Source organism: Anoplopoma fimbria, chromosome 7 (genome assembly GCF_027596085.1).
Source record: "Anoplopoma fimbria isolate UVic2021 breed Golden Eagle Sablefish chromosome 7, Afim_UVic_2022, whole genome shotgun sequence".
Taxonomy (NCBI): Eukaryota; Metazoa; Chordata; class Actinopteri; order Perciformes; family Anoplopomatidae; genus Anoplopoma; species Anoplopoma fimbria.
The window spans coordinates 2043444-2065323 of record NC_072455.1 but is presented as its reverse complement, the minus strand read 5'-3'; the positions used below and the strand labels follow the sequence as shown (position 1 = coordinate 2065323).

The window sequence follows — 21880 nt, the reverse complement described above, 5'->3', positions numbered from 1 at the left end:
TTTTTAAAAAGGGCTCATATCTCTTCATGATGCCACATTTTGTTAGCTGTGACCTTTTTGACTCTTGGACAACCAAATGTAGATAAAAACATTTAGGTCCTCATGAAAGGAAAAGGAGGCCAGAGACACAAACGTTCACATTCAAAGTGTGAAAGAAGACGAGAGAAAGCAGGAAGCTGTGGCCTTTATGACTTCAGGTGTGATAGAATGCATCCAGCCAGCCAGTCAGTCAGTCAGTCAGTCAGCCAGTCAGTCAGTCAGTCAGTCAGTCAGTCAGTCAGTCAGTCAGTCAGTCAGTCAGTCAGTCAGTCAGTCAGTCAGTCAGTCAGCCAGCCACTCCCTTTGTTCTATCAACACACACTAAAAACACACCTAGTCGTGAGACAGCACTTACGTTTCATTGACTTTATTTAAACTACTATTCAAAAATAAATAAATAAAATAGATAAATAAAATAAAATAAAATAATTATATAGTGAAATAATTTAGTAAAATAATTTAGTAAAACCAATAATAAAAAAGCGACATTAAAGCGACGACATCACATAAAAGCCAGTCTGTGAAAATGTTTTTTAAGAAGTGATTTAAAAGAAATGAGCTCTTCAAACATCATACATGAGATTATATTTCACAAAAAAAGAAATCCCTGAAAATTTAACTAGAAGCTCCGGCTCATCCACTCATCATCTTTCATGTGAGATGATGCAGTGATAAGCAATAAAAATCTGTATCAATGAATAAGAGAACAAATAGGGAGAAAGACTGGAAGTACTGGAAGTACTCAGTGAGTACTCAGTGAGTACTTCCAGTCTGGAAGTTACTTTCAAAGTAAAGGATCACGTGTATTTGGGTCTAACTCTGATGTGGGATAAAAACCCATTCTTCCAGAAGTAGTTCATGAAACTAATATTTTATACTTAGACCCTCTTAGACTACCTGAACAAATACTATGAACTACATACATACATACATACATACATACATACATACATACATACATACATACATACATACATACATACATACATACATACATACATACATACATACATACATACATACATACATACATACATACATACATTCACTCACTGTCATTTTATTCTGACATGGGGAGGAGTTCTGTTTCACAGACTCACTTTCATCTCTTCCATTCAGTCACTGAGAGAACAGCAGAAGATACATTCCTTGTCTCTGAACAAAGATAATGTAGTAAAGACATTCTGTTGATACAGTGAACTATTGATCTCTACAGACTCAGTGTTCAAAGGAGGACGTCATGATGATCAGGTAGGCTTCATCTTCTCTATGTTTAAAAAACCACGCAGTTTATAACCTTATTTATGTTTTATGTTGTTTATGTTTAATATGTTGTTCTGATTGTTTAATATGTTGTTCTGATAGTTTAACATGTTGTTCTGATTGTTTAATATGTTGTTTTGTTTGTTTAATATGTTGTTCTGATTGTTTAATATGTTGTTCTGATTGTTTAATATGTTGTTCTGATTGTTTAATATGTTGTTCTGATTGTTTAATATGTTGTTCTGATTGTTTAATATGTTGTTCTGATTGTTTAATATGTTGTTCTGATTGTTTAACATGTTGTTCTGATTGTTTAATATGTTGTTCTGATTGTTTAATATGTTGTTCTGATTGTTTAACATGTTGTTCTGATTGTTTAATATGTTGTTCTGATTGTTTAATATGTTGTTCTGATTGTTTAATATGTTGTTCTGATTGATTGTTTAATATGTTGTTCTGATTGTTTAACATGTTGTTCTGATTGTTTAATATGTTGTTCTGATTGTTTAATATGTTGTTCTGATTGTTTAACATGTTGTTCTGATTGTTTAATATGTTGTTCTGATTGTTTAATATGTTGTTCTGATTGTTTAATATGTTGTTCTGATTGTTTAACATGTTGTTCTGATTGTTTAATATGTTGTTCTGATTGTTTAATATGTTGTTCTGATTGTTTAATATGTTGTTCTGATTGTTTAATATGTTGTTCTGATTGTTTAATATGTTGTTCTGATTGTTTAATATGTTGTTCTGATTGTTTAACATGTTGTTCTGATTGTTTAATATGTTGTTCTGATTGTTTAATATGTTGTTCTGATTGTTTAACATGTTGTTCTGATTGTTTAATAGCTGGCTGTAGTAACGGGGCGTTTTCAAAAGGATCAGATCAAGTTGTAAAGCTTCCAGCAGACTCAAAATAAGGAGTCACAGAAATAGTTACATCCTGTCTAATATATATTTAATAATAGTAATATTGTAACGAAAGAAATTAAGACATTTTACAATTTGACAATTGATGATCAGATAATAACAAGTTTTCATAAAGAAAAAAAGGACAAAATGTAAAATATCATCATGCCGTTACATAGATGATTGACACAAATATACTGAAATCAGAGACATATTTCCACTATTTCAATGTTTGTGATTTATAGTCCCTGTTTTATTTTCATATCTTTTATTTACAACAAATAATAAAAATGTTTCTCTGCAGGTAAAGAGCGTGATGTGTCTTACACAGATGTGATCATCACACAGGAGCCAAACAGGATCACAGGTAAACAAACACTCACATGAATTAATAATTCATTATAAAACCTTGAATATTATAATACTTTACACTACCAGACTTCAGAGCTTCCATCCTTAAACAGTGTGACTCTGTGAAGCCTCTCTGGTTCCTGTGTTTGTTGAAGTCTGCCTGTAAACGGAAGTCCCGCCCCCTCACAGTGTTCTACCCTCCTATTGGTCCACAAGAAGCCTTCCCCTTGGTTACATTGTAAACAAAACAGTTTGTTTCATTTCAGAAACTCCTCACTGACTATTATTAGATTGACCGAGTGACGACATGGAAACAAAAGAACACACAGAAGAATAACTATTATGAAAACAAAACATAAGAACAGCTGACATTCTCCAACTGCTTTTCACTGCATTCATTTATTCACATCAACTGATATTTGACATTATATTTAGTTTAAGTCCTTTGTTTTTGTTTCTTCCTTTAGTTCTGACTCTATATACTTTGCTCTATTTTATTGTTTCTTATAGAATAGTCTTAAATGTCCATTTCCTGCTACTTTATACTTCTACTACACTCCATTTACATCTCTTTGTAGTCATTATGTGTCTTATTGTAGTCTTTGCATCTCTTTTGGTCTCATGCAGCTTCTCTTATTGTTAGTTCTTCAGAGCATTGACACAATAAACTTTATTATTTACGTTTATGTCCTGTGTTTAACACCTAATAGATTAAAGAAATATATCAACGTCTTTGTAACTGGTTTTACTTGTTAAAAATGATAAAGTAATCAAATTAGTTCCACTTCAGCCCAAAACAACAAACAGATTTGGCATAATAAATACTTTTACCTTCTATAATTGTACTTTTACTGAAGTATTTTGTCCTTTGTGTGACTACATTTAATTCAAAGGTAAGATTTGCCTCCTCTGATATTTAATCCTACATTTCATAATCAAAGAGAGGACAGATAATCATAGTTTTAATGCACATATTTGGTTTTATTAGCATTTAAAGCATCAAAGTAGTGGAAACATCTGTTATTTTCCTCTTTAAAAGCAAACTATCACAGCTATAAGGGAAAAAACCTGCTTTGTTCTTTGTTTCCTTTTAGCAATAATGTGACATTCATGACCTTGATTAAACGGTCATATACTGTTTCTATTATTCTGTCCACCTGATCCATGTTCTTCCTCCACAGATGTGTCCGTCGTCGCTCCGACCTTCTACTCAACAGTTAAACCTGGAAACAGGAAAACAACAGCACTGGTGTGGAAATCTGTTGTATTAATGAATGGATTTAACAGGAGAAATGTTGCATTGTGGCTTTATAGGAAACTGAGTTTATTAAAGTTGATTTTTCAAAGCATCAACGAAGGAATAAAGTCTGATTTGTCCAAAAGAAACAGCAGTTTCTTCCTACTTACTTATAAAAAAAGTCATGAAAATGATCTGAAATAAATGTTAGGTACCTTGTTTCTGTCATTTGTTTATGTTGTTTAAATAAACATTGTTAAAGGTGCAGCTTTAAATCACCACAAGATATCCGTGTGAGTTTCTGTCTTTCAATTATTAATTATTAATGCGCGTGTGGAAATATTTAACCTGACATCATAAATGTCCTTGAGTCCTATTTTTAAAGTATTTATGTGAGCAATAAAACAGCTACTTCCTGATCGCTTTCCTCTACGTCACACAGGAATTCCTGTTTAAAAAGTGCTTTGCCAGACAAAGCAGAGAAAGTGAGGCAATAAAACAACAGAGAGCTCAACAATGAGGCCCAAACAAATATAAAATGAATATAAAATAAATATGAAATAAATAAAATAAATAAAATAAATAAAATAAATAAAATAAATAAAATAAATAAAATAAATAAATAGGTAAATATCATAATTATAAAACCAGCTTCCTCCTTTGGCATTCAGTTATAAATATTGTATTTTTATACCTCCATCAAAATGATTCATCATTTTTGTTTTTTTAACCTGAATGTCTCGACATCTGTTGTGAAATGTTTAGTTCTGATTAAATATGTCTGGATGAATTGTGATCATTTAAATGATCCTCTTGTCATCAGGTCAGAATTACATTTCGTCCAATACTTTTGTTTTATGACCAAATACTTTTAGAACCTATAACATAAGTCTTATTAGAAATATTAAAAATGAATTAAACTGAAGAGAAGGTAATGTTACAGCTTTATCCTTTCAGACCCACATAAGAAGGGTGTAATATATTCCCAGTTCTCTCATAAACATCAGAATGAAGCAACAACATGTTTGAGTTCTACAAAGTTCAGATCCATGAATGCGTCATAATTGAATCACAACTGATTTAAAGCATTTAAAAACAGTCAAAGTGGGGACACCTGCTGGCCAATCATTGCTATTACATCTCATCAATAAAAGATTGAAACTAATAAAGGATAAAATAAAAATAAAATGTTAAGCAATTATTTTGGGGCAAATAATTGCTTAACATACAAATACAATATTAAACTGTCATATTTCTCTTCATTATATTTCATCATACAAGCAGCAGACTCTGGTTGGAGAAGTTGAGTGAACTCCAAATAAAAGCAAATGATGCGTTCAGGTGTAACCAAAGTTAAAGGAATGTGAGCTTTCACAGCGACTTCACAGCTTCAGCATCAAGTGCATAAAAGTGCAGAAGTGTCTTTTTATGTTTTACTATGTTCATTAAGCGTACGATTAAAAACGTACAACATGTTTTGGAAGTAAACATGTTGATTATGACTCTTTAGACGAGACTGAAGAAGCTGTTCACAGAGCTGACGCTGAAAACATCATTCCCATCTCCGACTGTTCATGGATTTTAAAGATAACTTTTCATTTGATACTTTGAAAAGTATTTTCCTAAAGTAAAAAGTCTTGAATGCATGACTTTTACTTCTCGTGGAGTATTTTCACAGTGTGGTGTAAGTACTTTTACTTGTGTGGGATGTAATGACATCTAGTGGTGAGGTATTAGATTACATCCTTCCCTTTGCAAGTGTGTTTAAAAAAAATCATATTTCTATTTTTAAATGATGTCTTTAGTATTGCTCTGTTTGTTATTTACTGTATGCACCAATTAATCACAAAGTCAAATTCCTTGTTTGTGTAACGTACTTGGCAATAAACAGATTCAGATTGAAATGAAATGTGCAAAGTCTAAAATGCGTCATGATTACGTAAAATGTCCTTAAAATGTGCTATTCATTCTTCTTTATAAAAGATCAAGTTCATCATTAGCTTAACTGTAAGCAAGCTAACTAGCTAGCCGAACGACTCAGCATTCCTTCTGGAGCCTCTGGTCGCTAACAAGCTGTTACAAAATCTTGTACTTCACCTGTATTTCTATGATGAGAAAACATGTTTTTTTCTCAATATATTTACAGAATTTTATAATATTCAAGAATACATTCTTTTTACTAACTTCGATAGTTATATCTATCGATTAAGCCAGACGAAACTAACCAGTTCTTTAAACTTCAAGCATGTCTTAAGGACATAAAAACCTGGATGACCTGCAACTTTTTGATGTTAAACTCCTACAAAACTGAATTTATTCTACTAGGCCCAGATCACCTTCGAAATCAATTATCATATGATATAGTTTCTCTAGATGGCATTGCTCTAGCATCCAGCACTACCTTTAAGAACCTCGGAGTTATCTTTGATCAGGATCTGTCTTTTAACTCTTATATAAAACATATTTCAAGGACAGCCTTTTTTCATTTACGTAACATTTTGAAAATCAGGCAAATCCTGTCTCAAAGCGATGCAGAAAAACTAGTTCATGCATTTGTTACCTCTAGACTAGATTATGTAACTCCTTATTATCAGGCTGCTCTAATAGGTCTCTCAGATCTTTACAGTTGATCCAGAATGCTGCAGCACGTGTTCTAACAAAAACTAAGAAAAGAGATCATATTACTCCGGTATTAGCTTCTCTGCACTGGCTCCCTGTTAAATCAAGAATAGAATTTAAAATTCTTCTCCTCACCTACAAAGCTCTAACTGGCCAGGCACCGTCTTATCTAAAGGAACTTATAGTTCCATATTACCCAACTAGAGAGCTGCGCTCCCTCAATGCAGGGTTACTTGTGCTTCTTAGAGCATATAAAAGTAGGACGGGAGCCAGAGCCTTCAGTTATCAGGAACAAATAAAGATCCTGTAAGTCATTATAATGAGAAACTTTCTCATAATTATGATTTAATATCTCATAATTATGACTTTGCATCTCAAAATTAAGACATACTCTCTCAGAATTGTACTATTATGTCATAAAGTTTCTCATAATAATGACTTAAAGGATCTTTGTTGTCCTCACAGTGTCAGAACTGGCCTGCCGTCCAGCAGAGAAGGAGGGCTCATTGACTTCTACTCATAAGGAAAGTGAAAGCTGAGCAGCCTCAGGTTTCAGAGTGCGGCATGAGGACAGTGAGGACAGCGGAGGAAGCCATTACAGCATTACAATGGACTCCAAGTTTCTGAGTTCAGCTGCTCTGATTCCAGCACCAAGCTGCACAAACAAAGTTTAGGAGTGAGATTTGTTTTTACTTTTTTAACTTTGTTTTGCGTCAAAGACTGGAGGCTTTTCAGAGTTCAAGGTGAACCAGTGATATTAATGCACTGGACTGGACACACACAGGAGGTAACAGTGCAGCAACAGTTGGTGGTGGTGTTTGGATTATAATGATATATATGTTTTATTAAATGCCTTCATGTTCTGTGCTTCACAGGCCGCTGCAGTGAAAGATGGATGTCTCACTGGTGCCAGCTGTTTCTCTCCTCTGTCTCATAGTTGGTGAGTAGTGATTCACTTTATTGTAAAGGATAGTTTACTGTCGCTACTATTACAAACTTATATCGCGATGCAAAAGTAGTACAAGTATTAAAAAGGCCTCTGACGACACTCTGTACCTCTGAGCTGCATTTGGGAGGTTTTCATTTCACCCTTACATTTCTGGCTGTTCCTCTAAACATTACTGATCTTACTTACTTATTACATGCTGTTGTTTTACAATGTCTTATTGCAGCTTCTCAGAGTGAATATTAATTAGTTCCATTCAATCATACATTAGATAATACGCATTCATGGATAAAAAACAACAAAAAAGTCTTTCTTTTCTTCTTTTAGAGAGAGGGAGTTCCTCAATTCATAACTTTATGTTTCTATAGAGAGCTGCAGTCATAAAAACAAAACAAAAATCCAAGTCACCATCTTTACATTTCCTGTGACCTGGATAGAAAGTCAGTGTGTTAGATGTCTGAAATAAAATCTGTGCACAAGCTGAAGAGATTTTAATGTTTAGTTCTATGATATAATCGACGTCAGTAAATACCCCTCTGGTGAAAAAAGTGTCTAAATGAGACGACTAGACATCATAACTAGTCCTCCTTTAGTTTAGTGTAGACGTGAAGTCATGTGACTAAACCTCATAACTAGAACACTAGTTCTCCTTTAGTTTAGTGTCAACGTGAAGTCATGTGACTAAACGTCCTCACTAGAACACTAGTCCTCCTTTAGTTTAGTGTCAACGTGAAGTCATGTGACTAAACCTCATAACTAGAACACTAGTCCTCCTTTAGCTTAATGGTGGAGACGTGAAGTCATGTGACTAAACGTCCTCACTAGAACACTAGTCCTCCTTTAGTTTAGTGTCAACGTGAAGTCATGTGACTAAACGTCCTCACTAGAACACTAGTTCTCCTTTAGTTTAGTGTCAACGTGAAGTCATGTGACTAAACGTCCTCACTAGAACACTAGTTCTCCTTTAGTTTAGTGTCGACGTGAAGTCATGTGACTAAACCTCATAACTAGAACACTAGTTCTCCTTTAGTTTAGTGTCAACGTGAAGTCATGTGACTAAACGTCCTCACTAGAACACTAGTTCTCCTTTAGTTTAGTGTCAACGTGAAGTCATGTGACTAAACGTCCTCACTAGAACACTAGTTCTCCTTTAGTTTAGTGGAGGAGACGTGAAGTCATGTGACTAAACCTCACAACTTGAACACTAGTCCTCCTTTAGTTTAGTGTCAACGTGAAGTCATGTTCTCCTCACTAGAACACTAGTTCTCCTTTAGTTTAGTGTCAACGTGAAGTCATGTGACTAAACCTCATAACTTGAACACTAGTTCTCCTTTAGTTTAGTGTCAACGTGAAGTCATGTGACTAAACCTCACAACTTGAACACTAGTCCTCCTTTAGCTTAGTGTCAACGTGAAGTCATGTGACTAAACCTCATAACTTGAACACTAGTTCTCCTTTAGTTTAGTGGAGACGTGAAGTCATGTGACTAAACCTCATAACTTGAACACTAGTTCTCCTTTAGTTTAGTGTCAACGTGAAGTCATGTGACTAAACCTCATAACTTGAACACTAGTTCTCCTTTAGTTTAGTGTAGACGTGAAGTCATGTGACTAAACCTCATAACTTGAACACTAGTCCTCCTTTAGCTTAATGGTGGAGACGTGAAGTCATGTGACCGTGGTGGAGTTCCTTTATATCCTAACGTAAGCTTTTTACTTTTGATGATTGTTTCAAAAATCACAAAAGTGGTGTTCATTCATAAAGAATATATTGATGAAAAAGCGTGTGTCATAAACGCTTGTTTGTCACAGAAATGATGTTGGAAAAATCTCCTTGGCATTTTGTTGGGGGAACAAAACGTCAGGGTTTGCCTCCAAATATATGCCATCCCTGCAGCCCTCTATACGTCAGAGTAACTGAGCTTTTTACACTTTGTAATCACTCATAACCTTTACCTTTATCTGAGGACAATGTTTAGTGACTGGTTAACCACTGGTAACCCCATGGTTGACGTCAGATTGCTATGAATTGTGTGTAATTCCCTTGGGCAAAATCTGCAGAAAGTGTTTATTAAGGTGTCAAAATGCCTGCAAGAGAGTCCTCAAATTCTTAACGATTTAACAGACGCACAGTCCAAAACCCTCACTGACTGCGTGAGTGTGGAGATCGGGATTGGTCCTCTGTGTTTGAGTTTTTTGCCGTTTGCTGTGGCTCCTTTACTCAGTGTGTGTTTTACCTTCTGACCCCATGCAGGCCTCACTGCAGCCACAGACAGTGGAGCTCAGGACGTCTACCAGGCACGAGAACACGGTAACATCACCCTGACGTGGCTGTTTCCTCTCAAGACCGACGTTCCCCATGCCTCCCTGTACATAGACATCATGACCTTGACACTAAGCAGGACAATCTACCTTTATGACAGCAAGTCTGAGGCTGAGCTGTATCAGGACGAGCTCTACAAGGGACGGGTGTGGTGTAATCTAGAGCTCGCCAAGAAAGGACAGCTTGAATGTCTCTTCATTGATCTGAGGCTCAACGACACAGACACCTATTACTCTATTTTTGTTGTCGGCGAAGAAAGTCACAGCGGGAAGCGTGAGCTCAATGTTACAGGTAAGCTGACAGCACTGGCACTTGTTTCATATCACAACATCTAAATGAGCTGTAAAGACTCAAGTGATAATTCTCTCTTATTTACTTCAGTAATAATGTTCAATTTTAAGGTACTTGACTGTTTCCATCTTCTGCTCCACAACGTTGTACTTTTTACACCACAATACATGTATTTGACATCTTTAGTTGCTTTGCAGATTCATTTTATTAGTCAACTCAAAATGATGATGTATTACTATAGATAAAGCTACCTGGCAGTATATTAATGAATTCGCTCCATCTGTAGAAGCCGCGACAACAAAATCATGAAATGGTGCGTTAACAGAAGTCTGTGAACAGTGACTGCTGTCTGTTTGATCTCTTTGCAGCAGCCAGACATCAACCCGTAAATGAGACTCCAGAGCCAGCGGGCCGGGGACGGATCGGGGTCTATATCAATGCTGCTTCATTCACAGTCCTGACAGTAGTACTTGCAGTCCGTTACTATTATTTTGCACAAAACATTAACTGATGAATCAGCTATAGAGTCATTTTAATCACTGAAATACCTCATGAGTTAAACTCTTAAATACCTCATGAGTTAAACTGTTAAATACCTCATGAGTTAAACTCTTAAATACCTCATGAGTTAAAATACCTCATGAGTTAAACTGTTAAATACCTCATGAGTTAAACTCTTAAATACCTCATGAGTTAAACTGTTAAGTACCTCATGAGTTAAAATACCTCATGAGTTAAACTGTTTAAAGTTAAAGTATTGAGTTAAATGTTAAATTGAGAGTTAAACTGTTAAGTACCATGAGTTAAACCACCTCAGTTAAACAGTCTGAGTTCTTATTACCTCATATTAGTGTGTTGTTAATGTTTAAGCCATCATTTGTTTTTACTCCCATGTGTAAAAATAGTGTAATAAGATGAAGTAGAGTCAGACTTCCTGCTAAGATGTGCCAGTGGCCAACCCAGATACTACAGGAAAACGTAGTAAATTATCTTTAAATCTTTGATTAAGCTAAGTGTCATTGTTTATAATTAGTTTGAATTAGATTTGATGAACCTGCCGCTTCAAACGTTTGTGTGAAGCTTGATTGTGTCTTTGGCGCTTTTATTTTGTAGAAATTCCTCTTTACTAACAAATGCTTTACTAACCAGACTGACAACAATCCTCTGAGCAACAGTTTATTAAGAAGAGAAGAAATCATTGGTAAAAGAAACAGGAAGCTTAGATTTTAAGCAGGAACAGCTTCCTGTTTCAGTGTCAAGAGTTTCATAATAAAAGAAACAAGCTGGAAACAAGCAGGTTATTCTACGACAGCAGAATAAATCACAGTTTAAACCTCTTTAATCAAGATTTACAGTTCAATTATGAAACTAATTTACATCAAGTTGTGTCACCTAACACAAACTTTGTATCTGTTCTAATAGTTATTATTGAAGAAAAATCTCTAAAACAGCCAAACTGTAGAGTAATGTTCTCATTTTTAGTTATTATATTATTATTATGATTTCGCCTCATCACGTGTCCTTTATATTTTTGGTTTCATTATTCATATGTCTAATTTGAATGCTGTAATACTGCAATTTTTTTCTGTTGGGATTAATCAAGAGTGTAATCTATCGATCATCTGATTATACACTAATAAAAAACGTGAACACTAAGTACTTGTATGTGTTTGTTAAACCTGAAGAAACGTCTTTTTCATGGAAACATATTCATGCATCGTGTTCAATATGATAAGACGAGTGTCTTTTCAAAGTTTATAGCTGAATCTCTGTAAAGCTCTGCAGGAACAGCTTGTAAATCTAAATAAAGGTGCACACGCCTCCACTTAAAGAAATAATGTGTAATGATTTCCACTTCTGAGAGAGATAACCCAGACAGTTTGTAGTTTTCTGTCCACGTTATTACATTAACATACTGCACTGTGCATGATGACGAGGAGGTTTCTGTGACTTGTTGGTGCAAACCGTCTGCTCTTCCAGCGTTTGATGACAGCTCACAGCAGCTGATACTTCTGCAAATCCTGAAAAGAAGAACAAAACGTTTCCATCCAGCTCTCCACCTCCTCATCTACCTCCTCATCTACCTCCTCATCCACCTCCTCATCTACCTCCTCATCCACCTCCTCATCTACCTCCTCATCTACCTCCTCATCTACCTCCTCATCTACTTCCTCTTTTTACACTTGTGGATTAACCTGCGACTTTCAAGAGGAATAATTCCTTCCTATGTAAGTAGTAATGGAAAGATTTTGTTTTATTGTTGTGAAATAATGTGAGAGTAATGGTTTGTTATTAATCCTTCAAAATAAACCTCATAATATCATTGCAGGCTGCTGATGGCGTTATAGTCCTACCATTTTCTAATAAGCATTACAGATAAGGAGCTACTTTAAACCAACCTAGGAACCTCTAAATCTCAATTTAACAGTAAGTTGAAATAAATAATTAAACTTTTAATCTGAATGTTGTGAGTAGGAGTAAAGTAGAACGTTTGTTTTTGTTTAAATGAACGGCTGAAGTGAAAGTCCAAACATTGACTTATAGCAGTTTTTATAAATAACCTCTCTTAACCTTTGACCTGCGTGGCTCTTGAGGTATTTCTCACCACGACCTCCTGAAGGACGGGTTGTTCTTCGTTCTTCACCTTCACTGATCTTCAATTACATGATGGCTCTACATCATTCAGATATTTATTTTCTTAAGTGATATCTGTGGATTAAGAGGGAAATCATGCACACAATAAACTTTCATCTGATGTCAAGAGCAGATTGCAGGTATTGTTTGAGTTTTGATACTACTCGTTCCGTGTTATTGTGGTCGATATCTTAAAGGTGTTGAGTACCAACACCCAGCCCTAGTTCCAATACACAACGATCATAATATTTAGTATGCCAAAAGAAGATTTAGTGTGTCCCAATACATAGCACGTCATATGCAGAATGCCAAATGATACTTGCCTCTCAGGGCTTCTATAAATGATACATCTGTAGTGGGATATAAACCCAGTGACAACACGTCCACTATCTTTCATAACTACGATAACTAAAGAATACAACCATGACATCATTAATCCTTCTGTATATCTGTTTCTGAACGTCACTAATTTCAGTTCGTCTTTCTGTTCTTCAGGCAAACGCCAGTATTGTCCGCGGCGTAGACGTGGTGAGGGTGACAACATTAACAAACCCTCACGTTGAGGCCAGAGGCGTTAGAGCAAAGAAGCACCATTTCAATTCTCACAATTCGCAACACACTTATCACTCGAACTGGTTTTCATGTTCTTAACTCTGGGTTGTCCTCGTGTGTCAACAGCTTTCTGAATGACATTCACCGAATTTCTGATACTTCTTATCTGCCAACCGAGCAGGACGTCCTGAGGGTCAGGTTGCCCACAACGGGTATTTTAGAGTACCCCTTTAACCTGGAGAACGTGGGGTTCAGGTCAGTGTTTAAGGTCATTGTTTTATGAGGCAGATTTAAATTTATTGTTTGGTAAAATGTCTCAACAAATATTTTATGGATTGCGATGAAAATGTTGTTCACACATCCCTCACACGATGAATTGTAAAAACTCTGAAGTACCAGAAGTATAAGGAATCATCATGCAGACTCACTAATGTTTCCGCTGGTAAAATAGGACTAATTTCAACTACTTGATATACTGCTGGATAGTTAAAGCCATAATAATCCATTATATCTTCTTAGTTGATTTATACTTTGTATACATAATCTGCAGTCTTTCATTTAATGATGTAGATTAGTCCCAAACGTCGACTTTATGTCAGAACTGATTTAAGACAGCGAACAACATTTTCAAGTTAGTTCCATTCCACCTCTATCCATGGTGTAACTTTACATTACATTACAGTCATTTAGCAGACGCAGTAGTATGTAGTAGTAGTTTATTACATATCATTCACCCATTCACACACTGATGACAGGCTACCATCAAGGTGCCACCATCAGACTCTAACTAACATTCCTTCAGGAGCAACTTGGGGTTAAGTGTCTTGCCCAAGGACACATCGACTGCCGAAGCCGGGTATCGAACCACCGACCCTCTGATTGGAGAACTACCTTGCTCTCCACTACGCCACAGCCGCCGCAACTTTGTCACTCACTGAACCAGTACAGCAGGACTACAGCCAAACCTGATCCACAGTGTCCCTCATCTTTAGGACGATCAATGGCTGATACAAAGAGATCAAACACATGTTTCTGTTTCTGTTAAAGAATATAAATGTGGGATAATCTCAGTTTGATGATGTTAGTTTTTGTTAGCTTTTACCACCAGATGGCAGCAAAGTTAAAACAGATTTCATATATTTCTTCAGTCCACAATACTAACAGACGCAACACTAAGTTGTGGTCCCTTCACACACACAACAACCTTAAGAGAATCGTTGAATATTCTAGCCCAACAAACACCCAGCAGAATTCCTCCTACTAACAGTCCCAGTACACAGCAGAGGACGATCCATACCAGACTCACTGGTTCTGATGGACTTCTTTTCTGGGGAGGATTTCTTCCTCCTCTTGTTGTGTTTGGTGTCCTCGCTGCTGTAAAGAGAACAAACAAGTCTGTGTCATTAATGTGAAGAGAAAACATCTCACTGACAAATAAAACTAAATGTCCACATCAGATTAAACTGAGGAAGTCCACAATAATGTTCCTCTCAGGTTCTTTTTTATCCAGGAACCAACTCACCTGTGACATTGAGGTGACATTCCCTAGAACCAACACCAACACCTGTTTTCATATCACAAAGGTAAAGACCCGAGTCATTAGTCCTGAGTCTGGACATGTGGAGTCTGAGTCGTCCTTCTCTGAGGACGTCTTTGTCAAACTGGACTCGTCCTGAAAACCGTTCATCCTGAGACTCTGGAACCTCGACACCTTGATGAAGATGAAACAGGAAGAAGGGTCTGAGATCAGTTAACATCTCACAGAGGATAAAAAGGGACTTAGGGGAACCGTCTGTTCTGGTTGAGAACGTCCATTCCAGTGTGATGTTGTGGTTCTCCTCTGCCTGATAGCATCTCTGTGTCACATTCACTACAAATGATCCTGTTGAGGAGACAGAGAGGGAAAGTGAGGAGCAGACAAACTGACAACGTCACCATGAGAGCCTTTAAACTCCACCTGTAGATGTTTACTGATCCTGAGCTTTAGAGACACAAAGGTATGAAAGAGGAGCATGATGTAACAATAACTCCAGTGTTTGTTCCCTGACATTTTAAAGTGGAGGTCATGAAGTGTGTCAGTGAGGCTGAAGGTGTGTTTAGTGTGTGTGGATCACAAAGTGAAGCTGTGAACTAACCAGAGACACAGGAGGTCAGTGTGATGAGCAGCAGGATGCTGCAGATCATCTTCTCCCTGAGAGAGGAGACAGAGGAGAAGAGTCATCAACGCATCACATCACAGTTCAAGAGACGCCACCTACAGTCTGTCTTTAGTCACTACAACACTTCTTCTTCTGTGCTTCTGGTGACCACATGACTGACCAGAGGACCGACACCAAGCCAGGAACCAGTGCTGAACTTCTGCCACCAGATGGAGCCACTTCAGTAGATTAGAATGATTAAAGTGAAGGAGAACGAGGAAACACTGGCCTGGTTTAAGAAGAAGTAAATAATGAAGCTGCATTCAGGTCTCCTCAACAGAGACTCAATGGAACTAAATGTTACGCCCCCTTATTGTTTATCACTTATTTGATGACTCTGCAACCAATCAGAATGATCTGATATTTAGTTTCTTAAAAGGGTTTCTGGTTTCTGGTTAAATTAATGTTAATTGAAGGTCTGAACAACAAAAGTACCACAAACATTTTTCCTTATTATTACAAAGTTTTGTCATTTAATGATCAGTTATTTCCCTCAATAACTTTTATTATGGATATAATTAATATCACAGAGAGCTGGAGAGACGAAACACCTTTTACATCATTTATCATCTTTTCTACGTGAAAACGTGAGGCTGGTCCTTCCTGAGTCTGGTTTGATATGAGTTAGATACTTTTAACTTTCCCCAAAACATTTAGGCAAATACATAATGAACAGTGTTCAAAAGACACCATAAACATATTCTGGGTTATTAAATAATAACTTCACCATCAGAATATCAATAAATACAGATATTCAATAATGAATAAATAACACAAAGTAGGAATAGACACAGAATAAATATAGAATGCAGTTTCTTAAACAGGAAACAGGCAACAGAGAGAAAACACTGCTGATAACCATGTTTCTTAATTATTATTAGCACATTTATCATGTGTGCAAACACAAGTCTCTACAGCTGTTAAAGCTGACAGCTGTAGGTCAGGTCATCTCAATAGAAATTCAATGGAACAAAATATATATAATATATAAATATCCCTAAACCAATCAATGTTTATTTTATGTATGTTCTTCTGAGACAGTAGACTATTTAATGATTTAATGATCTGTCCTGGAACCCTCACATCAGCACAGGAAAAACTCTCCTAAAGAAAACCTTTATTACATTCAATGTCAATGACATAAATGAAATAACAAGAGTAGTAAGCAGAGAAAGGACTATTTATAATAACAGCAGCAATGAATATAGTAGAATAAGTCACATACGTTTTACTATTACCTATACCATAACTGCTCTTATCGTTAACAATAGTAGCAGTGGATGTATTGTGTCAACATTAATTATGTATGTAGTTATCACGATGAGACACACAACTTCATGTAACATGAAGTTGTGTGTCTCATCGTGATAAGAACATTGTCTTGTTCTCTGTCTAGTTGTGGTTGAAAGTGGCCGTTGAGGGGAATTCTGCTCTTAGTTTCACTTGCTATTTGCATATAGGATATATATATATATATATATATATATATATATATATATATATATATATATATATATATATGTATATATGTATATATGTCTGCCATAAAAACCACAAGTACAACCCGTCACGATCACATTTCAACAAGAAAACATCTGTTAAAGTTTGGTCAACATACAGTTTAGTTCAATCCACTAAAGGAGGCTGACACAACATGCTGTCTGGGTTTCCGTTACTACTTCCTTAAAACACACACACTGTATTTATAAGCTGTTCTACAGTTTAGTTGTAATTTTCTTCTGATTTAAAACAAGTTTTTATAACTTTTAATGTTTTTATTAAACATTACCAAATGTTTGTGTGTCGCTTCCACCATTTAACCCTCTCCCTATAAATAAAGTATGAAGTGCTGGTCTGTGTTGAGGACTAAATGTTAAAAGTAGAGAAGAAGGAGCCTACCTGTCAATCATCCTGAGAACACTGAGTCTGTAGAGATCAATAGTTCACTGTATCAATAAGTCCAGAAAGAACGTCTTCACTCCACGAGGCTCTGAGTCTGTAGAGAGAAGAGGATGAAGAGGGGTAGTTACTGTGAGCCAGGTCCTCAGGCAGCAGCAGAGTGTGGTGACGTTTCATGCAGAAGAGACATGACTTCCTCTGTGTGTGGTTTATGTTCTCTGTGTGTGATGTGAGAATATGTGTTTACTTCTTGATATTTCAGGCTGTTCTCGCTCAGCGTTCACATCACTGATACATGAATTTATTGTATTTAATGTATAAACCTCTAGACCAGTGGTTCACAAATGGGGGTATGTGTACACCATACGTGAAGGCACTCCAGGGGGTATGTGAGATTAGAAAATATATATTTAAAATTAGCATCCATTCAAAAATCCTTTAAAAATAGTTATTTAATAAATATTCAATAAAATATGTAAGTTCATGAACTGAATTCAATGCAACTATGCAATCTTCAGTGTTGACAGTGTAATAAATCAGACACTGTGTGTTACATCTTTTGTTCAACCAAAAATGCTTTGCGCTGGTTAGGGGGTACATCAGTGAAGAAAGGTTGAGAACCACTGCTCTAGACCATAGGTCACTAACAGGAGCCGGCCCATAGGACCCGGACCTGCAGCCAAACCAGAAGGTGCTGATTTATTTTCTCGTCTTTGCGGTAGTGCTTTAGTGGCACAGACCAATTGCATGCGAGTTAAGCCATCCCACGTGATACCACTCAGCCAATCAAGTCTGTGCATTCCAGGCGGTGAACATGTGACTCTACAGTGCAGACAGATGAGAGTTAGAGGAAGTTACACATGAAAAGACTGTAGAGAGAGAGAGAGAGAGAACAAAGGGAGACAAACATAAGGAACAAAATGTTGCCCTCCAAAAAAAGAAAAGTGGACAGTGAAAATAGAGCATTTAATCCGGAATGGACAGACTCATTTCTGTTCACACTTCCCAGTATGAAGTGTGGGAGTGGAATATAAGAGGGGGGAGAAAGTGATGCTCTAGAACTGTTCAATTGTTAAGATGTGTTGAGATTTATTATCTGTAAAATTGGTTGAAACAGAAAAGGGGAAATTCAAGCTTTTCCTCCCTTTATTTTATTTTTCTGAAGTTAAGCACTTTATTTGAACATGCACAATTTTCCCATTTTATTTATTTTCTCTTATTTTGAAATGCAGCCCTACTTTTATTTAGTTAATGAGAGAACATTATACATATCTGCAGTCATACATATATGTTCAGTTCTATGTTACGTGACAATAAATATTGTCAAAAGGTTTTTGATTGTTTTTAATTTGATTTGACAGTCAGGTATTGATTCCATGCAGATGTTGATACAACTACTAGGCTACTTAAATATATATCACACTAAATAGTTAGACATTATGATCTTCCGGACCTTTGCTTCATGAAATTTTCTCTAACTGGACCTCTTTAAATTTTAGTTGAATACCCCTGCACTAAAGACTCTCACGTACTGTTTTAGCAGAATAAATAGCATGTTGGTATGGAATATCGGATGCACAAAGGTATGAAAGAGGAGCATGATGTAACAATAACTCCAGTGTTTGTTCCCTGACATTTTAAAGTGGAGGTCATGAAGTGTGTCAGTGAGGCTGAAGGTGTGTTTAGTGTGTGTGGATCACAAAGTGAAGCTGTGAACTAACCAGAGACACAGGAGGTCAGTGTGATGAGCAGCAGGATGCTGCAGATCATCTTCTCCCTGAGAGAGGAGACAGAGGAGAAGAGTTCAGTCACCAGACAGTTAAACCTCACAGAGCTTCTTTCAATCTCTGAGATTGTTGTTATCTGTAAACTCATATCTCATATTCATGGTCTAGTTTATTGCCTTTGTACAAACTCTCTTAAGAACAAAGTCAAGTATTAAATGCATTATAAAGAAACTACTACAGCGAGTATGAACTAAAGGAGCAAAGCTGATAAGACTAAGGAGGGAAAACCACAGAGAATAGAAGTCAAACAAACACAGGACACAAGAGGGAACTTCAAAAAATGAAACATAGGACACAAACTGAACAAAAAATAAGATCCTGAGAGGATGAATGAATAATACGCTCCTCACATACTCAGAAAGTTGTAAACGTTTATGTGTTAGACTTTATAAAGACAGCATCAAATAACGCAGCCACGCCAACTTCTACTTGTTCCAAATACCCAAAAGTCCACATTGCTGTGCCTCATTTCAGTCATGAATAAGAGAACAAATAGGGAGAAAGAGCCTTCATTCTTTGTCCAGAGATGAGTTTATGAGTTGAGTTTACAAAGCAAGAAGGAAAAGATATTAAACGTGAACCAGAGAGATAATTATTATTATTTGATCCCTTGCCGATTTTGTAAGTTTGCCTACTGACAAAGAAATGAACGATCTATAATTGTTATGGTAGGTTTATTTTATCATTGAGAGACAGAATATCCAAAAAAAAATACAGAAAATCACATTATATAAAAGTTATAAATTGATTTGCATTTGATTGAGTAAAATAAGTATTTGAGCCCCTAACCAGCAAGAATCCTGGCTCCCACAGACCGGTTAGATTAGTCCTCTCACTTTAAGAAAGTACTCTGAATCTCAACTTGTTACCTGTATGAAAGACATCTGTCTCAATTCATTACCTGTTTAAAAGACACCTGTCCACAGAATCAATCAATCAGATTCCAACTTCTCCACCATGGGCAAGACCAAAGAGCTGTCTAAGGACGTCGGGGCAAAGCTTGTAGACCTGCACAAGGCTGGAATGGGCTACAAGACCATCGGCAAGCAGCTTGGTGAGAAGGAGACAACTGTTGGTGCGATTATTCGGAAATGGAAGAAACACAAAATGACCATCAATCACCCTCGGTCTGGGGCTCCACGCAAGATCTGGCCTCGTGGGGTATCGATGATCATGAGAAAGTGAGGGATCAGCCCAGAACTACACAGGAGGAACTTGTTAATGATCTCAAGACAGCTGGGACCACAGTCACCAAGAAAACCATTGGTAACACACTACGCCGTAATGGATTCAAATCCCCCTGCTCAAGAAGGCACATGTACAGGCCGGTCTGAAGTCTGCCAATGAACACCTGAATGATTCAGAGAAGGCTTGGGAGAAGGTAATGTGGTCAGATGAGACCAAAATCGAGCTATTTGGCATCAACTCAACTCGCCGTGTTTGGAGGAAGAGAAATGCTGATTATAACCCCAAGAACACCATCCCCACCGTCAAGCATGGAGGTGGAAACATTATGCTTTGGGGGTGTTTCTCTGCTAAGGGGACAGGACGACTTCACCACATCCAGGGGAGGATGGACGGGGCCATGTACCGTGAAATCTTGGGCGACAACCTCCTTCCCTCAGCCAGGACACTGAAAATGGGTCGTGGATGGGTCTTCCAGCACGACAATGACCCAAAACATACGGCCAAGGCAACAAAGGAGTGGCTCAAGAAGAAGCACATTAAGGTCATGGAGTGGCCTAGCCAGTCTCCGGACCTTAATCCCATAGAAAATCTGTGGAGGGAGCTGAAGCTTAGAGTTGCCAAGCGACAGCCTCTAAACCTTCAGGATTTGGAGAAGATCTGCAGAGAGGAGTGGACCAAAATCCCTCCTGAGATGTGCACAAACCTGGTGACCAACTACAAGAAGCGTCTGACCTCTGTGCTTGCCAACAACGGTTTCTCCACCAAGTACTGAGTCATGTTTTGTTAGGGGATCAAATACTTATTTCACTCGATCAAATGCAAATCAATTTATAACTTTTATATGATGTGATTTTCTGGATTATTTTTTTTATATTCTGTCTCTCAATGTTAAAATAAACCTACCATAACAATTATAGATCGTTCATTTCTTTGTCAGTGGGCAAACTTACAAAATTGGCAAGGGATCAAATAATTATTTCCCCCACTGTATGTACAAATGTAACAAACAGGATGTGAGCATTTCAATGACTTCCTCTTAAGGACTAAAAATCATTTCTGTAGTCACCGCAGTCTTTTTTCTTTTTTTTCTTTTTCATGCATGAATGCATTCATTATTCATTTTAAGGAGAGGCAGTTTAACCAAAACGAGTCAAACATATTAAACAATCAAACAACATGTTAAACAATCAGAACATATTAAACAATCAGAACAACATGTTAAACAATCAGAACAACATGTTAAACAATCAGAACAACATATTAAACATAAATAAGGTTATAAACTGCGTGGTTTTTTAAACATAGAGAAGATGAAGCCTACCTGATCATCATGACGTCCTCCTTTGAACACTGAGTCTGTAGAGATCAATAGTTCACTGTATCAACAGAATGTCTTTACTACATTATCTTTGTTCAGAGACAAGGAATGTATCTTCTGTTGTTCTCTCAGTGACTGAATAATAATAATAATAATTAAGCCTTTATTAGTCCCACAATGGGGAAATTATTTCTCTGCATTTAACCCATCCCGGAGGAGCAGTGGGCTGCAATGAAGCGCCCGGGGAGCAACTTGGGGTTAGGTGTCTTGCTCAAGGACACCTCGGCATGTTGCCGGTAGAGGGGTTTGAACCACCAACCTTGTGGT

At 36.8% G+C, this 21880-nt stretch overlaps 1 protein-coding gene across 3 annotated transcripts; it reads right to left on the bottom strand.

The window, feature by feature from the left end:
- Positions 1 to 10815: 10815 nt before the first annotated feature.
- On the bottom strand, positions 10816 to 21673 carry LOC129093438 (uncharacterized). Of its 3 annotated transcripts, none has more exons than XM_054601457.1 (7): positions 21557 to 21673; positions 18982 to 19037; positions 17261 to 17357; positions 15299 to 15354; positions 14686 to 15045; positions 14461 to 14537; positions 10816 to 11998 (listed from the first exon to the last, which is right to left on the bottom strand). In XM_054601457.1, exons 3-7 carry the CDS (start codon positions 17269 to 17271, stop codon positions 11972 to 11974), a joined length of 531 nt encoding a protein of 176 aa, XP_054457432.1. In that variant the 5' UTR covers positions 17272 to 17357; positions 18982 to 19037; positions 21557 to 21673; the 3' UTR covers positions 10816 to 11971. The 3 variants fall into 3 exon arrangements, with proteins under 3 accessions (XP_054457432.1, XP_054457433.1, XP_054457431.1); XM_054601458.1 differs by having other exon boundaries at positions 14470 to 14537; XM_054601456.1 differs by lacking the exon at positions 10816 to 11998 and having other exon boundaries at positions 13866 to 14537.
- Positions 21674 to 21880: the final 207 nt, after the last annotated feature.